Raw genomic sequence first — 19954 nt, forward strand, 5'->3', positions numbered from 1 at the left:
ATGCCATCCTGTCTGATGTTCAGACTTTGCTTGCAGATGTAAGAGAAGAAATCCGTAATGCCCTGCCCACTTCACTGTTGCTCCAAGCAGAGGAAACTACAATTCTGAAATACATCAAAAAGCGTGAAGAATTCTGTCTGACGCCCATACACGCCGCAGCGTTCATGTTGGACCCCAAGTACGCTGGCAAGAGCATCCTGTTTGGTGCAGAGATCAACAAGGCCTATGGTGTCATCACTACCGTGTCTCGCCACCTTGGCCTGGATGAGGGCCAGGTTCTTGGCAGTCTGATGAAGTACACTTCTGAGCAAGTGCTTTGGGATGGAGATGCAATATGGCAGTCCTGCCAACATATCTCATCAGCCACCTGGTGGAAGGGACTTTGAGGATCTGAGACTCTTTCCCCTGTTGCCTCCATCATCCTCCAAATCCCACCAACATCAGCGGCCTTAGAGCGCAACTGGTCCTTGTTTGGGTTGCAAAATTGGTGGCCATCCATGTAAATTTTGGGCTTTTTGAGCCTGAAAACGAGCCATCCTCAACAAGGTTAGAAAGTGACAGTGAAGATGAGGCCTCAGAGTCTGATGTTCAAGAGGTGGACATTGAGGAGGTCCAGAGAAAAGACATGGAAGCCTGAGAAGAAGACAACCAAAGATTTAGTTTCTAGACTATAATTTTACAGATGTATGTTGAAAACGTTTTTGGGCGATGCGATGGATCATTGGTGATCATCCCATGTGAAGAGTCAAATAATTTAATTAAAGTTCAATTAAACTAAATTGTTTAATAATTTGCAATTATGTCTACTTATAATAAGGTAAAAGGTTTATGTTTCTGTCTCAATATGATACTGTAAATATATCCAATGCAAAAAACATCTACATTTAAATAGTATTAATAATAATTTGCATATATTTTGGTTAATTCCCATATAATTCAGTTAATTCCCATATATTCCCTTTAATTCCCAAGGAAAGTTTCCACCTTTGAATATTCCCCAAAATTTGCAACCCTACTTGTACATATTCTAAATATACACCAACTAGTTAGTTTCTACAGTATATGCTTACTATATGTTTAATACTGTACAGTGGCTGACTGGAGGTTTCTGAATGCCCACTATACCCTGATGGCAGAGAGAGAGACATGTCTAAATACCAGACTCTCTGTGGTATAAACAGGGTGTGGTATGTAGCGAGGGACATTCTCATGTGTTCCCGGGGCCCCAACACCTGGAGGACAGAGGGGGGAGGAAGGGGGAGGAGCTGACTGACTGGAAGAGGGGTCTACTACCCCATCACTATTATTACATGTAAGGGAGGGACATCTCTATGTGTTTTGAGTTAACACGTCACAGTCATTAGCATACAGGATCATAGGGGACAACTGGCTACGTAAGACTGTGTGAGGCACACAGTCACGCTTACCGATGAAGCCTTTCTTGGCCAGCTCAATGGTAAACCTCCTAGTGATCTTCTCCAGCTCATTGTCCTAGAGAAAGAGAGAGAGCAATGTTAACTTTTCATTTCTAATAGTTTTTTGTTAATATTGTTTGGTGTTCTCACGTTTGTTTATTTCACTTGATATGGCACTGCAAACACGTTTCTCATGGAAATAAAGAGGGCGAGAGAGAGCGCAATGGAGAGAGAGGGGAAATAAAGAGGGCGAGAGAGAGCGCAATGGAGAGAGAGGGGAAATAAAGAGGGCGAGAGAGAGAGAGAGAAATAGAAAGGGGAGAGCGATAAAGATAATTGATTGATCACAGTGTGTACAAGGAGAGAGGGGGAGGGGTGGGTTGAGAGAAAGGTTTCCTTTGTCTCTGCCAGCTGAAGGACATACTAGTGGAGACACTGTGGCTGTCCCCGACAAAAAATATTGGTCGTAAGTTCTTAACGTGTATTTATTTGTTGTTATACAGACACACCTTGTGTTTTAACAAAATCAACTATAGTGAGCTTGTCTGATGCTTTAAGCGAGCTGTTTGATGAAATAATTGAGATGGAGTCGCCTCTTCACTGTTGATGTTGAGACTAGTGTTTTGTGGGTACTATTTAATGAAACTGCCAGTTGAGGACTTGTGAGGCGTCTGTTTCTCAAACTAGACACTAATGTACTTGTCCTCTTGCTCAGTTGTGTACCGGGGCCTCCCACTCCCCTTTCTATTTTGGTTAGAGCCAGTTTGCGCTGTTCTGTGAAGGGAGTAGTATACAGCGTTGTACGAGATCTTCAGCTTCTTGGCAATTTCTCACATGGAAAAGCCTTGATTTCTCAGAACAAGAATAGACTGATGAGTTTCAGAAGAATGTTATTTGTTTCCGGCCATTTTGGGACTTTAAATCTAACCCACAAACTAGTCTAAAGAAGGCCAGTTGTATTGCTTCTTTAAACCTGCACAACAGTTTTCAGCTGTGCTAACATAAGGGTTTTCTAATGATCAATTAGCTAATCCAAGTTTATCATTTTAAAAGGCTAACACAACATGCCATTGGAACGCAGGAGTGATGGTTGCTGATAATGGGCCTCTTTACGCCTATGTAGAAATATTTTATTTTAAAAAAATCTACCGTTTACAGCTACAATAGTCATTTACAACATTAACAATGTCTACACTGTATTTCTGATTAATTTGATGTTATTTTAAATGAACAATTTTTTTTTGCTTTTCTTTCAAAAACAAGGACATTTCTAAGTGACCCCAAACTTTTGAACGGTAGTGTACGTTGGCAGTAGAATGGCCATACTAATGAGCTCGGTGACTTTCAACATGGCACCGACATAGGATGCCACCTTCCCAACAAGTCAGTTCGTCAAATTTCAGCCCTGCTAGAGTTGCCCCGGTCAACTGTAAGTGCTGTTATTGTGAAGTGGAAACGTCTAGGAGCAACAATGGCTCGCCGCGAAGTGGTAAGCCACACAAGCTAACAGGACAGGACCGCCGGGTACTGAAGCGCGTAGCAAGGTAAAAATTGTCTGTCCTTTGTTGCAACACTCACTACCGAGGTCCAAACTGCGTCTGGAAGCAATGTCAGCACAAGAACTGTTCGTCGGGAGAATCATAAAATCTGTATGCATGGCCAAGCAGCCGCAAACAAGCCGAAGATCACCATGCACAATGCCAAGTTGTCGGCTGGAGTGCCGCCATTGGATTCTTGAGCAGTGGAAATACGTTCTTTGGAGTGATCTGGCAGTCCAACGGACAAATCTGGGTTTGGTGGATGCCAGGAGAATGCAACCTGCCCCAATGCATAGTGCAAACTGTAAAGTTTGGTGGAGGAAGAATGATGGTCTGGGGCTGTTTTTCATAGTTTGGGCTAGGCCGCTTAGTTCCAGTGAAGGGAAATCTTAATGTTACAGCATACAATGACAATCTAGACAATTCTTCCAACTTTGTGGCAACAGTTTGGGGAAGGCCTTTTCCTGTTTCAGCATGACAATGCCCTGTGCACAAAGCGAGGTCCATACAGAAATGGTTTGTCGAAATCGGTGATGAAGAACTTCATTGGCCTGCACAGAGCCCTGAACTCAACCCCATCGAACACCTTTGGGATGAATTGGAACGTCGACTGTGAGCCAGGCCTACTCGCCGAACATCAGCACCAGACCTCACAAATGGTCTTGAGGCTGAATGGAAGCAAGTCACCGCAGCAATGTTCCAACATCTAGTAGAAATCATTCCCAGAAGAGTGGAGTCTGTTATAGTAGCATTAGGGGGGGGGGGACCAACTCCATATTAATGCCCATGCTTTTGGAATGAGATGTTCGATGAGCAGTCCACATACTTTTGGTCATGTAGTCTATCTATGACATAATGTTATAACAGAAAGCCATAGCAAACAGCCCTAACGCCAAAGGATATAAATAAACAGTATATCTTGCTCTGTGGTGAGTGTCTATGTGTAGAGAGCAGGAGAAATGAGGAGATGCTAAAAGGATAAGACTAAACCTCTGATTTTATTCTATGCTGGAGGGGAAAAGACAGAAAGTGTGTGTGTGTAAAGGGGTCACTGGAATATATCACTGATGTGACGGGGTGTAAGATATGCTTCCTGTGCATCAGAGCGTTCCCACCATAATCGCCTGCTATGGTGTGTGTGTGTGCGTGTCAGGGTTTCCATGGCCCTGGATATTTGACCGGCAGCATTTTAATTTAATGGACATTTCAGAAATGTACTGGACCCATATGCATTGGGTGCGTAACCTGATTAGGGCACCCACCCACAGTGCTCAGGGTGACAGAAATCACATGTAGATTATGGTAAATCGTATTAACAGAACATGCAACTCGAGGATGCAACGATGTGTGGTCCTTCTTATCGAATTCTGATGCGCACTTTGAAGACCTTAGAATAACTGCCACATTTACTTTTCCTGTGACAACAACATCAATAACGAACAGCAACATCACTAGCCTATGTCAAGCTACTGTCCCCAAAGTAGAACATTTGAACAATTCTATTGGTCAGATTGCCGAGAAAGAAATAGCCTACTCTGAACAGACTCTGGGACAGTTGGGGGACGATAGAGCCCAAATTCAAACAACCAGTAGGCCTAGGCTACATTAAAAATTAAAAACATTTAAAGCAATGAGTTTAAAGCAGCAGATCAAAATGTTTAGCTTAAAATGTTGATCAACTATTATTTCTTCACATTATAAGCGCAACAATGTGCACAAGGAAGTAGGCTACGTACGAATGTTCGTTCCTTAATGCAATTAGTGGGAAAACACTGTTGTCAAAAGCTCACTGCACATGCGAGCGGTTTCATGCGGCAGATGAAAATATCCGTTTGAAATTTAGAAAAAAGGGGAAATCTAATCTGCAATAACTTGCATGGGTTGCTAATATGACTAGGATTGTGCCTTTGGCTCCTGGACAATGAAAGAAAGTATATATAAAATGATTGCCTCCATGGATATGGTCTGATTTTGGCTAGGCTACTTTGAGGCAAGGTAAGACATGCTCATGATATGTAGTACGGCATTCGGTTTCAAACAATTAAATACAGTACCTGTCAAAAGTTTGGACACACTTCCTCTTTCAAGGGTGTTCTTTATTTTTACTATTTTCTACATTGTAGAATAATAGTGAAGACATCAAAACTATGAAATAACACATACGGAATCAAGTAGCCTGCCTTCCGTTGCCTACAGCGGCTTGCGAAAGTATTCACCCCCTTGGCATTTTTCCTATTTTGTTTCCTTAAACGTGGAGGGGGGGGGGGGGGGGGGGGTTGTATCATCAATACCACAGATTCTCAATGGGATTGAGGTCTGGGCTTTGACTAGGCCATTCCAAGACATTTAAATGTTTTCCCTTAAACCACTCGAATGTTGCTTTAGCAGTATGCATAAGGTCATTGTCCTGCTGAAAGGTGAACCTTCGTCCCAGTCTCAAATTTCTGGAAGACAAACAGGTTTCCCTCAAGAATTTCCCTGTATTTAACGCCATCCATCATTCCTTAAATTCTGACCAGTTTCCCAGTCGATGAAAAACATCTTCACAGCATGATGCTGCCACCATCATGCTTCACTGTGGGGATGGTGTTCTCGGGGTGATGAGAGCTGTTGGGTTTGCGCCAGATATAGAATTTTCCTTGATGGCCAAAAAGATACATTTTAGTCTCATCTGACCAGAGTACCTTCTTCCATATGTTTGGGGAGTCTCCCACATGCCTTTTGGTGAACCCCAAACTTGTTTGCTTATTATTTTCCTTAAGTAATTACTTTTTTTTCTGGCCACTCTTCCGTAAAACCCAGCTCTGTGGAGTGTACGGCTTAAAGTGGTCCTATGGACAGATACTCCAATTTCTACTGTGAAGCTTTGCAGCTCCTTCAGGGTTATCTTTGGTCTCTTTGTTGCCTCCACGATTAATGCCCTCCTTGCCTGGTCCGTGAGTTTTGTTGGGCGGCCCTCTCTTGGCAGGTTTGTTGTGGTGCCATATTCTTTGAATCTTTTAATAATGGATTTAAATGGTGCTCTGTGGGACGTTCAAAGATTCAGATATTTTTTTATAACCCAACCCTGATCTGTACTTCTCCACAACTTTGTCCCTGACCTGTTTGGAGAGCTCCCTGGTCTTCATGGTGCCGCTTGCTTGGTGGTGCCCCTTCCTTAGTGGTGTTGCAGACACTGGGGCCTTTCAGAACAGGTGTATATATACGGAGATCATGTGACACTTAAATAAAGCCCACCTGTGTGTGATCTAACTAATTGTGTGACTTCTGAAGGTAATTGGTCGCACCAGATCTTATTTAGAGGCTTCATAGCAAAGGGGGTGAATACATATGCACGAACCAGTTTTCCTTTTTTATTTTTTGATACAAATATTTTTTTTCATTTCACTACACCAATTTGGATTATTTTGTGTATGTCCATTACATGAAATCCAAATAAAAATCCATTTCAATTACAGAAAAATAGAAAAAAGGCCAAGGGATGAATACTTTTGCAAGGCACTGTATGTATTTGCTGTTTGAGATGCTGTAGCAGCAGCTCTCACGCTGTCTGACAGATTTTCCACTCAAAGGCTCTGTATGCCGTACACGTGTGATGAAAAAGATAGGACTACATAACGAATATACTGTACACACGCGGCAATTTAATTCCACCAGAGACCGATAAGCATGCCCAGTCTAAAGTATTTTCATCGACTGGTATTTCCATCAATTAATAGGCTAACAATGGGATTTGTTCTTCTTCTCCCGGTTTGTCCGGCTGCAATTTTATTTATCTACTTTAAAAAAAATGTTTTTAAAAAACAGTCTATTAACAGCTAACGGAAACCCAGGGTGTGTGTGTGTTTGTGGTGGAGAAGAGCCAGTAAGCAGGCCAATCTTTCACTACCAGTTTTCATTCTCATGTCAGAATTAGTCCTTGTTTCTCAAAGGTCAAATTTCAAAGTTGTTCCAAACATTTCTAAGCGTTTAAGGTTAAGTTTAACTCTGAATTTCTAAGGATAGGGTTAAGTTCAGGCATTAAGGTAAGGGTTGTTTGGAATAGGCTTAAATGTTTTTAATATCAAATTTTTTCTCTCTGGATTCAAACTTGCAACCTTTGGAATCAGAGGCAGATGCTATCGCAGGATTCGAACTTCCAACCTTTAAAATCAGAGAGAGATGCTTATGCCCATCCACCATCCCCGTCCACAACACCTTAGCTAAACCGAAGCTAAACCGAAACCTACTTGAAGGTAACAGCACTCACTGTTGCCCCTAGTAGCAGGTTTCCACGTCATCTCCCTCAGCCATAGATGGATGTCGAATACCGAATACTTGTATCACGGGTGACCTCATGCTTTCCCCTACATGACACAACTACACACACACACACACACACACACACACTTGTGTGTGTATGTGTATGTACAGTGCATTTGGAAAGTATTCAGACCCCATGACTTTTTCAACATTTTGTTAAGTTACTCTAAAATGTATTAAATAGTTTCCCCCCCTCAATCTACACACAATACCCCATAGCGACAAAGCAAAAACAGTTTCTTAGAAATGCATTAAAAATAACTGAAATATCACATTTACATAAGTATTCAGACCCTTTACTCAATACTTTGTTGAAGCACCTTTGGCAGCGATTACAACCTCGAGTCTTCTCGGATATGACGCTACAAGCTTTACACACCTCGATTTGCGCAGTTTCTCCCATTCTTTTATGCATATCCTCTCAAGCTCTGGCCTCTCAAGGACATTCAGAGACTTGTCCTGAAGCCACTCCTGCATTGTCTTGGCTGTGTGCTTAAGGTCATTGTCTTGTTGGAAAGTGAACCTTCACCCCAGTCTGCGGTCCTGAGCACTCGGATCTTTCTGTACTTTGCTCCATTCATCCTTCCCTTGATCCTGACAAGTCTCCCAGTCCCTGCTGCTGAAAGATATCCCCAAGCATGATGCTGCCACCACCATACCTTATGGTAGAGGGATGGTGCCAGGTTTCCTCCAGACATAACGCTTGGCCTTCAGGCCAAAGAGTTCAATCTTGGTTTCATCAGACCAGAGAATTTTGTTTCTCATGGTCTGAGTCTTTATGTGCCTTTTGGCAAACTCCAAGCGGGCTGTCGTGTGCCTTTTACTGAGGAGTGGCTTCCGTCTGGCCACTCTACCATAAAGGCCTGATTGATGGAGTGCTGCAGAGATGGCAGTCCTTCTGGAAGGTTCTCCCATCACCACAGATGAACTTTGGAGCTTTGACCATTGGGTTCTTGGTCACCTCCCTGACCAAGCCCCCCTCCCCCTCCAAACTTTCCCATTTACAGTTTTTCTTGATCGCTTAAACACAAAAACTGGTTCCTGTAGCACAAAAACCCATACTCTTACATCATTCCCAAAAACACACACACACACGTTTCCCATAACCGTAAACACTATTCACCTGTTTCCACACGTTTCAATTAGAGGTCGACCGATTATGATTTTTCAATGCTGATACCGATTATTGGAGGATCAAAAAAAAAGCTGATACCGATTAATTGGCCGATATATGAATGAACACTTATTTTAACTTAGTATAAAACATCAATAAAATCAATTTAGTCTCAAATAAATAATTAAACATGTTCAATTTGGTTTAAATAATGCAAAACAAAGTGTTGGAGAAGAAAGTAAAAATGCAATATGTGCCATGTAAAAAAGCTAACCTTTAAGTTCCTTGCTCAGAACATGAGGAAAAATGAAAGCTGGTGGTTCCTTTTAACATGAGTCTTCAATATTCCCAGGTAAGAAGTTTTAGGTTGTAGTTATTATAGAAATTATAGGACTATTTCTCTCTATAGCATTTGTATTTCATATACCTTTGACTATTGGATGTTCTTATAGGCACTATAGTATTGCCAGCCTAATCTCGGGAGTTGATAGGCTTGAACTCATAAACAGCGCAATGCTTGATGCACAGCAAAGAGCTCCTGGCAAATGCAGGAAAGTGCTGTTTGAATGAATGCTTACGAGCCTGCTGCTGCCTACCACCGCTCAGTCAGACTGCTCTATCAAATCATAGACTTAATTATAATATAATAACACACAGAAATATGAGCCGTAGGTCATTAATATGGTCAAAACCTGGAAACTATCATTTCAAAAACAAAACATTTATTCTTTCAGTGAAATACGGAAACGTTCCATATTTTATCTAACGGGTCATGCCTAAGTCTAAATATTGCTGTTACATTGCACAACCTTCAATGTTATGTCATAATTATGTACAATTCTGGGGGAATTAATTATGGTCTTTGTTAGGAAGAAATGGTCTTCACACAGTTCGCAACGAGCCAGGCAGCCCAAACTGCTGCATATAGCCTGACTCTGTTGCACAGAACGCAAGAGAAGTGACACAATTTCCCTAGTTAAAATAAATTAATGTTAGCAGGCAATATTAACTAAATATGCAGGTTTAAAAATATATACTTGTCTATTGATTTTAAGAAAGGCATTGATGTTTATGGTTAGGTACACATTGGTGCAACGACAGTGCTTTTTTCACGAATGCGCTTGTTAAATCATCACCCGTTTGGCAAAGAAGGCTGTGATTCGATGATAAACTAACAGGCACCGCATCGATTATATGCAACGCAGGACAAGCTAGATAAACTAGTAATAACATCAACCATGTGTAGTTAACTAGTGATTATGTTAAGATTGATTGTTTTTTATAAGATACGTTTAATGCTAGTTAGCAACTTACCTTGGCTCCTTGCTGAACTCGCGTAACATGTAGTCAGCCTGCCACGCAGTCTCCTCGTGGAGTGCAATGTAATCGGCCATAATCGGTGTCCAAAAATGCTGATTACCGATTGTTATGAAAACTTGTGTCACGACCGCCGAAGTTGGTGCCTCTCCTTGTTTGGGCGGCGTCACCGGCTTTCTAGCTGCCACCGATCTACTTTTCTTTGTCCATTTGTTTTGTCTTGATTGTACACACCTGGTTTCCATTACGTTATCATTTATTCCCTATTTAACCCTCTGGTTCCCACAAGGTTTTGTGAGTGTTTGTTCTTTGTTAAGTGTTCGCTCGTTTGTGTAGAGCTGGATTTTGTATTCCCTGTATGGAATTCGTTTTTGGTCTTATTTTCGAGTAAAGTATGTTTTTACTCAGTTCTGTGTCCTGCGCCTGACTCCATCCTACCCGCTGCACACAGACACTTGACAACTTGAAATCGGCCATTCCGATGAATCGGTCGACCTCTAGTTTCAATATTCAACACTCTTTCTGCAAAACCTTACACAAAAATGGCCAAATAAATCCTTCATTGTACTATATATTCATTCAGAAAACACATGCTCTCAATATAATTTACTCAAGTCATCACAACCTAAACTCAAAGAGCATATCTTTCTCCAGGTGCAAACATTAAGCCTCAATCAGAATTGCAGAATCAATAAATAGGGCCTAGAGGCATGTCCATGTGCTTTGGAACAATGGATCCTAACAATGCCCAAGTTGCAAGACAACAGAGAGGAATAGGACAACAACAAAGACATGTAATCTCTGATGATATCCATGCCACCCTAGTTCATCATGTGCTCATACATGGGAGGACTATGAGAGAAGCTGGACAGCTAGTGCAAGCCAACCTAAGCCGTTACATGGTTTCATCCATTGTCCGTACTTTCAGAAGGGAAAACAGGTCATTTGCCATGTTGTTACTGTGATACATGTAATGTTGTAGTGCATATAGACTGAATCTCCACTTTGTTCTCAGTGTAGTTTTTACCACAGTAATGGATGACCATAGGTCAGTAATGGTCCCATTTTATTTTTGCAGAACTGAGAGGCAATCATCTATTGGAGGTAGGCGGAGACTTCTCACAGCTGAGTAGGAGACTGCCCTGGTGAATATAGTGATTGCCATCTACAATCTACTACAGTACTGTATTTGTAGTACAGTAAAATGTGTGTTTTTTTTTTTTACTTCTGAAGAGAATGTTTGAGCTAGATGTCATGGCTGACCCACAGTAGTACATCTTCATCAATGAGCCTGGGTTCAACCTAACAAAAATGCACAAAAGGGGGCGTAACATCATTGGTCACCATGCCTTCATACAAGTTCCTGGCCAGAGTGGAGGCAACGTCACCCTATGTGCAGCAATCAGCAATCGTGGCGTGGCGTCCTCCACCTCCATGTCAAAGTGGGTCCATACAACAAGGCACAACTCCTTCAATTTCTAGATCAGCTGCACAATACCATTATTCAACAGGAAGGGGAGCCAGGGAAACCAGAGATAGCCCCATATGTTGTCATTCGGGATAACGTGAGTTTCCATCGGATTGCTCTGGTTCGCGCCTTGTTCAATGACCACCCCCAGGTTCGCTGTTCTTTTTTTGCCAGCATATTCCCCATTTCTGAATCCGAATGAGGAATTTTTCTCAGTATGGCGGTGGAGAATGTATGACCGCAACCCCTACGCACAGCAAAACCTCCTGAAGGCAATGGTGGTCTGTGGTGATGTGTCTGTGGAGTCTATCCAGGGTTTTTCTTTTTTTGCAAAAAAAAATGCACAATCTTTTTTCGCTTTTTCATTATGGGGTATATTGTTTTAAAAACATTTTAGAATAAGGCTGTAACAAAATGCACTGTATGAGGGTATCTTTGTGCGTGTCTGAAGGACTTACAGAGTAATTTTTGACGTTGATCTTGACACCAGCTTTAGCCCCTCCGAAGGGTACATCTGGAGAGAGAGAATAAAGCTTAAAAATTGGGGCTTAAGAACACACACAGACACGCACTTCATTGCTTTGAAAACAGCTCACTGAAAATGCTAAGAAAAAGTGTGTATATTTGCATGAATTCAGGAGCATCAAGGCATGAATGAGATGTGAACATAGAGGAAGGAGAGGGACTTACCGACCACGGCACACTTGTATGTCATCAGAGAGGCCAGAGCCTTCACCTCATCAACAGACACCTCTTCACTGTAGCGGATACCTGCACACAGACACACAAACATAGGAAGTTAACGCCCAACAATAACATAACAAAACTAGTTAAGACTTTTACTTCCTCTACATAGTCAAGTTTGATCGTCTTCTAACATAACACAACACACAGTAAAGTTGACAGGAAGCCAGTAGGGAAAAGCATCAGTCCGTGGACCACAAACCCATCCAAATGTAGCACGCATTGGTCTGAAAATCGATTCGAACATTACAAATAGCAAGTTCCCCATTTTTTGGGGCTCATATTACATTGTCTCTACCTTCCGAAAATAACTAATGTGACCTCTCCTTTAGTGTCAATCTGCATGTAAAATGTGAACAGTCATTGATCTACATGTCATTTTGCATGCAGAACATCCCCAGGCAATATCAGTGGCCTAGTCAAACTGCGCACTGTGCCCAGCTTCACACGCTGGCCAACGCGCGGTAGGAGGCCTGTTCCTGATCTTGCACATATGCGCGACACCTTCAGCATTCAAATGCTAAAATGGCTTACTGATAGGAAAATTATGATTAAATGACTGTAACTAAGTAAACTTATGCTCTGTTTTATTATATCTGATTAACAATATGAGTTCATAAGAAGGGATTGTGTGACACAGACAATGAGTAATTAAAGTTAATGAACACCATTCCAACTAGGAAGAAATAAATGGTTTGTGGATTAAGTAAGCAGATAAGGTAGTTAACCTATGGTTGAACCGACGAAACTGAGCTCTGGGGTGTTTTAGATAAGGAAGTGAGTGCATTCCTAGGTTTTCTGTTAATTAGAACTGTCAGCTAAGTGGCGATCGATAATGTTGAGGGGGTCAAAAGTTAATTAAATTATGTTGTGTGACCTGGGAGTGTGTTAGTAAGTTAGAATGAACTTTTAATCTCAATTTGTCCCGGTCGAGAGGAGGGGATTCTGTTAAGCAATGAAATGACGTCATGTTATTGTATATAAACTGTTGCTCGTGGTAACGTGGCAGCGCGCTCCGAGAATAAATTATGTTACCTATTATTGAAATGGCTGGTCTCCGTCTATTTTATGCAAACAAGAATCTTACAAATTCTCATGAAAAACACATTGGCATAATTAAATTACAGTAACACTTACGTAATATTAGGCTTTATTAGCGGAGTGACAACCTTTGTAATTTGCTAGGTTATTATCTATAAACTGTTACAAATGGTGTTTTAGCGGAATAAAAGTAAGCTACCGGAGACACTGCTCATACATGTTGAACATGTTCAGGTTCTTCATCAGCAATAGTGTTTGCCCTCAGAGCAATCTCAGTTGGTCGGGCATGGACTACAAGGTGTCGAGAGCATTCCACAGGAATGCTGGCCCATGTTGACTCCAATGCTTCCCACAGTTGTCACGTTGGCGGGATGTCCATTCTTGATACACACAGGAAACTGTTGAGTATGAAAAATCCAGCAGCGTTGCAGTTCTTGACACAAAACAGTGCGCCGGTTACCTACTACCATATCCCGTTCAAAGGCACTTAAAATATTTTGTCTTGCCCATTCAACCACTGAACGGAACACATAATCCACGTGTCAATTGTCTCAAGGTTTAAAAATCCTTACTTAACCTGTCTCCTCGCCTTTATCTACACTGATTGAAGTGGATTTAACAACCGACATCAATAAGGGATCATAACTTTCACCTGGATTCACCTGGTCAGTCTATGCTATGGAAAGAGCAGGTGTTCATAATGTTTTGTACACTCAGTGTATATGTGCTATATATTCATTGGCATTGTTGTGCTATACATTCATAGATCATTTATAAAATATACATATTTATACATTACTAGCTTAAGTTAATCTGCTAAAATGACAAGTTAATTAGTGGTTGATGGTGGTTTCAGAACCAAACGACAAAACATAGGAGTTACACTGTGGCCCGTGTGGGTGGGCGTAAAGCCTACTCTGGAGCAGGTGGATCCTCTATACCAGCGGCAAGGGGAAACAGAGTGTGTACGCATGGGTGTTTGAATGTGTGTGCTAACTTTGGTTGTGCTATATTGGGCTGTGACGCTGTGACAGAGACCTACAGAGAGCCAAGGGCACCGAGCACTGACAGGAAACTGCAGCTAGCAGTTTCCTGTCAGAGGACAGGGAGGATGTGTGCATGTATGACATCATCTCTAAGCGCCATACCGTGTACTGAAGCCCAGTCCAGAAACCACCCCTAGCTAGCCAGTAGCCCCTGCTGTGTTAGAAGGGTGGTGTTCAGCAGAGTAGAGCACACCATAGCAATTACATTTTTCCTGTTTCAAGCCACCTAAACATGACCTTCAGAGACTAGATAACCTAAGACTACTGTAGGAGTAGTCTAAGATGCTCAAAGGCCTTGACCATTTTGCTGAGACTCTCCTTTGAACTACAGACACAGCACTGACTGAGCTAGGCTGATTCAATTCACTGAACATACAATAGATATATTTGTATCCCCCTTTCTCCCATAACCACTCCTCCTTTGATTTTCTTCCTCCTCAACTCCTCTCCCATCCCCCACTACTGCAGCAAAGGGAAAAAATATGTTGATAAACAATCCAATGAAATGAGTCTCTGGGTTGGCTAGCTCTCACCCACACACATACAAAAAAAAACTGCTGTGTATGTTGTGTATACACACACAAAAATGAATGCAAACACATGATACACAGGAACAAACATACACCCACACAGACAAACCCAATTGCCCAAGAGCACAAATTCACTACGAAGGGAGCCCATAGTGGGCTGTCAGTCACACAGTGGAAATGAGACCTACTCTAACAATAAAAACGTAATTAGGCCTAGACTGACTCAGACTCTGCACCACAAGCTCCCTCTTCCACTTCTGCTTGGAAATGAGGAGATGTTAGAGATTTAGCAGACAAAACGTCCTTGGAGAGTGACATACTTCCTGAAACTCCCTAACACAGAATCACGCTTGCTCATGCAGGCACACAGTTCTGCAGTGTTCCAGCTAGAAAATGTGAGGTTCTGCAACTATTGTAGTTGTACCAGGTACACTGTAGAGAGTCTTGTGGGTTTGTTTGTTTGTCTGTTGTATCTGCAGCAGCAGCATTACAGCAACAGCCTTTGCACTTTGTCATTCACCTTGACCATCATATATAAGTCAGCAGGACCAAGGGTCTCTCAGCTTGATTATCAATCATTAAACCTGACAACGAATAACAGCCATCAGCCCTTTACCCTCTCTAGTCTCTGCCCCATTGTTAGATAGGCCTACACAGAAAGCATCAGCCCATAACCTTCTACCCCCCACACACGGACTGTAACAGGCCTTTACCCCATCTTACGCCCATTTGGGGCAGCAGGTAGCCTAGTGGTTAGAACGTTGGGCCACTAACCGAAAGGTTGCTGGATCGAATCCCCGAGCTGACAAGGTAAAAATCTGCCATCCTGAACAAGGCCGTTAATCTACTGTTCCCCGGTAGGCCGTCATTGTAAAATAAGAATTTGTTCTTAACTGACTTGCCTAGTTAAATAAAAAGGTTAAACAAATAAAAAATAAAAAAATTATCATCTAGCCTCACCATCAGTTATCTGTGTGCTAAATAACTGTGCTAACCCTCAGTAGGTAGGGAAGTTAAAGTCTGCAGGTCCTAGTCAAGGTTATACAAGAGTGGTTAATTGAACCATCTCTGTTAAAACGCGTACACTGACAGGACAACAATGTTGCTGGATCACACAAAAAGGGAACACAGAAGCCATGAGAAGTGCAGTGGCAGCCGAAGTCAGAGCAAGGGGGAGAATGGAAAGTGTGACTAAGCTGCAGAAAGAGAAAAGAGTTTGAGGGAAGCATCTGTTCTGGTGGCATGTGACCGCGTGAGTTAAGCATGCGTGACGCACAGTGGTGATGTGTTGTGAAAGTGATTTCCATCATTAATCATCTATACACCAGTGTTCAAATATTCTGTCAATCAGTAGGTGCACTTGATTCAGCTTACCTAGCACCCTGGGTAGGTGGTGAGCTGAATCAAGTAAGTAACGCTTAGTGAACACTCTTCCCTCCTCCTAGCACAATGCTGACGAATAGGAGCACCTGGGTACATCACCACCCCTTCCCCTCCTTCACTCCACTCCTCTTCAAACAACTGTTTATCCCCCTCTCCCTCACTGTAACCCATCCTGGTCCTCACCACACAAAGCACCCACAATGCAGGGCTGCACCAGCCTACAATTATCTGCCTTGAACCTTGAACCACATAGCCCCCCTCCTAATACCACACATTCACACCCTGCAGCCTCGCCCCAGCCCCTCCTCACACCTGACCTCTGCCTGAGCAGAGAGCACCATGCTGCTTCACTCACACACACCTATAGGCTGGGAGGGAATACCCACATCACTTGCCCTTCACTGTTGTGTGTGTGTGTGTGTGTGTGTGTACTATGTCCTATTTCTGTTCCTGTTCCTAGATGGTTTATGTATGGGGCAGCTGGCAGCATGTGTTGAAAGTGGTACAGGGGTGCCAGTGCAGGGCTTGCCCAGTGAAATGCCACATGCCAAATCACATGATCAGCTTCTCTAGCCACCACATCTCAGCTAACACTAATTGCACACACACACACTCAATACAGTGTAACACCTGTGTTATAGCCAAAGATATTAACCCATCATTGGTTATTATTGCTAACTCTTTCTATTAGTGCCTACACAAGGACTATGCCAGAGCTGGCTAGTCAACAATAGTCAGTATAAATGTTTGAATCTTGGTTCTAGTTACTGAGAGAATGCATTGATCAGAGCTCTGTTACAGTATAGAGCTATTTTGGAAACCAGTAGTATGATTCGCTGATTAGCCCTGATAGCCCAGTGTCCTAGAGCTGATCAAGGGGCTATACTAGCTAGCCATGTCAGCTGGCTCCAGGCTGCCTCACTAGGTGTGTGGGAAGGTCATTGATCCAGTGTTGCAGAGCTACACTCCCCGCATGGCATAGCCATGACAGGCAGAAAGCTAACGTTACACGCTGTCGAAATAACCATATTCCACATCCAGACGAGTGTTGCTGTGAAATGAAACCCATGTAAGAGACGTATCTTGCATTATCTGCTTCACTTATGGCAACTATTAGCGAAAGAGAGAATCAGTGCAGTTGTTCTCACAGCTGGGTAATGGGATAGCTAAAGTAGCTAGCTACCTAGCTAGCTAGCTAGCCTAGCAACAAGCTCGCTGTCAAACCGCACAACCACTTGAAGAGTTGAGAACCAGGAAGCGGTGCTTGGCAGTATCTTACCCCCCTTGCAGGGCGTCCTATGCTGGCTGTGCTGTGCGCGGTAGCCCTCCACTACCTCCCACTCTCCGTTGTCCCTCTTGATGGGGAAAGAGACGCTGAGGACGTGGTTGCAGGGCTTGATGATGCGGAGAATCCCCTTCACACGTTTCGTCTTCTGTTCCGGGGTCTCTCTGCTCTTTAGGTCCTCCACAAGCTTGTCCTCAACGATGGCGGCTCCGCGGTCGAAGAAACCCTCCACCATGCGAAAGAAGTTGGGGTCGTCGGGCTGCTCGCTATACTGTCGGACTCGCATTAGAGAGGCCGATGCTGGGAGAGCAGAGTCCACGCACCCCGAGGCCAGCGCACTGCCCGCCCCGCGGGATAACAACTCCCCGAAGTACCGATACATGATTGAGCTAGTTGACTAACCGTTTAACGTTAAAATTAAAATAATAACAGATAAAGGGGGTAGCTAGTTTGGTATCTATTAATAACAGGGAAAGAAAGAGGGGGATGGTTGGACGACACAGCAGTACTCCTTCGCTGTGTCTAGTATTCAGACTGAATGACGGTTGGAAGTGCGCGCCCGTTTGCTTTAAAAGGCAGCGCTAACCAACAAGGCGAGGACGACTCGGAGACCGGGATGCACGCGGAAGAGGAGAGCGCAGCTCTGTGAAGGAGGTTCATTTAGCGGTGAGCGTGCACGCGTAAACAAAGCGCGCTCCCGTGTATGTGTCCCTTTGATACCGTATGCTGCCTGATGTCAAATGTTTATTGTGTAAGTGTGACATATATGATATATAGCCTACATACTGTAAGATAGATGCAGCTACTGAATCTCCCAATGAGAAAATTGTGGAGTCATTCTGATGGGATCCTGAGAATTTCATTTTGTGGTATTCTAGATCGCTGTTCAAATCAAATGTATTTATTTATATAGCCCTTCGTACATCAGCTGATATCTCAAAGTGCTGTATAGAAACCCAGCCTAAAACCCCAAACAGCAAGCAATGCAGGTGTAGAAGCACTGGTGGCTAGGAAAAACTCCCTAGAAAGGCCAAAACCTAGGAAGAAACCTAGAGAGGAACCAGGCTATGTGGGGTGGCCAGTCCTCTTCTGGCTGTGCCGGGTGGAGATTATAACAGAACATGGCCAAGATGTTCAAATGTTCATAAATGACCAGCATGGTCGAATAATAATAAGGCAGAACAGTTGAAACTGGAGCAGCAGCACGGTCAGGTGGACTGGGGACAGCAAGGAGTCATCATGTCAGGTAGTCCTGGGGCACGGTCCTAGGGCTCAGGTCCTCCGAGAGAGAGAAAGAAAGAGAGAAGGAGAGAATTAGAGAACGCACACTTAGATTCACACAGGACACCGAATAGGACAGGAGAAGTACTCCAGATATAACAAACTGACCCTAGCTCCCCGACACAAACTACTGCAGCATAAATTCTGGAGGCTGAGACAGGAGGGGTCAGGAGACACTGTGGCCACATCCGAAGACACCCCCGGACATGGCCAAACAGGAAGGATATAACCCCACCCACTTTGCCAAAGCACAGCCCCCACACCACTAGAGGGATATCTTCAACCACCAACTTAACATCCTGAGACAAGGCTGAGTATAGCCCACAAAGATCTCCGCCACGGCACAACCCAAGGGGGGGGGCGCCAACCCAGACAGGATGACCACATCAGTGAATCAACCCACTCAGGTGACGCACCCCTTCCAGGGACGGCATGAGAGAGCCCCAGTAAGCCAGTGACTCAGCCCCTGTAATAGGGTTAGAGGCAGAGAATCCCAGTGGAAAGAGGGGAACCGGCCAGGCAGAGACAGCAAGGGCGGTTCGTTGCTCCAGAGCCTTTCCGTTCACCTTCCCGCTCCTGGGCCAGACTACACTCAATCATATGACCCACTGAAGAGATGAGTCTTCAGTAAAGACTTAAAGGTTGAGACCGAGTCTGCGTCTCTCACATGGGTAGGCAGACCGTTCCATAAAAATGGAGCTCTATAGGAGAAAGCCCTGCCTCCAGCTGTTTGCTTAGAAATTCTAGGGACAATTAGGAGGCCTGCGTCTTGTGACCGTAGCGTACGTGTAGGTATGTACGGCAGGACCAAATCAGAGAGATAGGTAGGAGCACGCCCATGTAATGCTTTGTAGGTTAGCAGTAAAACCTTGAAATCAGCCCTTGCTTTGACAGGAAGCCAGTGTAGAGAGGCTAACACTGGAGTAATATGATCAAATATTTTGGTTCTAGTCAGGATTCTAGCAGCCGTATTTAGCACTAACTGAAGTTTATTTAGTGCTTTATCCGGGTAGCCGGAAAGTAGAGCATTGCAGTAGTCTAACCTAGAAGTGACAAAAGCATGGATTAATTTTTCTGCATCATTTTTGGACAGAACGTTTCTGATTTTTGCAATGTTACGTAGATGGAAAAAAGCTGTCCTTGAAATGGTCTTGATATGTTCTTCAAAAGAGAGATCAGGATCCAGAGTAACGCCAAGGTCCTTCACAGTTTTATTTGAGATGACTGTACAACCATTAAGATTAATTGTCAGATTCAACAGAAGATCTCTTAGTTTCTTGGGACCTAGAACAAGCATCTCTGTTTTGTCCGAGTTTAAAAGTAGAAAGTTCTGTTCTGCTCCCGAGTGGCACAGCGGTCTAAGTCACTGCATCTCTGTGCTTGAGGTGTCACTACAGACACCCTGGTTCGATTCCAGGCTGTATCACAACCGGCCGTGATTGGGAGTCCAATAGGGCGGCAGACAATTGGCCCAGCATCATCCGGGTTTG

The 19954-nt window shown here is 43.5% G+C and overlaps 1 protein-coding gene across 1 annotated transcript in view; it reads right to left on the bottom strand.

Moving 5' to 3' along the window:
* The window catches only part of LOC115144084 (glutamate dehydrogenase, mitochondrial), a 40909-nt gene extending 23108 nt beyond the window's left edge, over positions 1–17801 (bottom strand). The window contains exons 1-4 of the mRNA XM_029684783.2: positions 17178–17801; positions 11845–11925; positions 11613–11668; positions 1428–1491 (exon numbers count right to left, since the gene is read on the bottom strand). Coding sequence (XP_029540643.1) covers positions 1428–1491; positions 11613–11668; positions 11845–11925; positions 17178–17565 — 589 coding nt within the window. The 5' untranslated portion in view covers positions 17566–17801. The remainder of the gene's footprint in view (positions 1–1427; positions 1492–11612; positions 11669–11844; positions 11926–17177) is intronic.
* Between the last annotated feature and the right edge of the window lie 2153 nt (positions 17802–19954).

This window comes from Oncorhynchus nerka, linkage group LG16, assembly GCF_034236695.1.
Source record: "Oncorhynchus nerka isolate Pitt River linkage group LG16, Oner_Uvic_2.0, whole genome shotgun sequence".
In the NCBI taxonomy this organism is placed as follows: Eukaryota; Metazoa; Chordata; class Actinopteri; order Salmoniformes; family Salmonidae; genus Oncorhynchus; species Oncorhynchus nerka.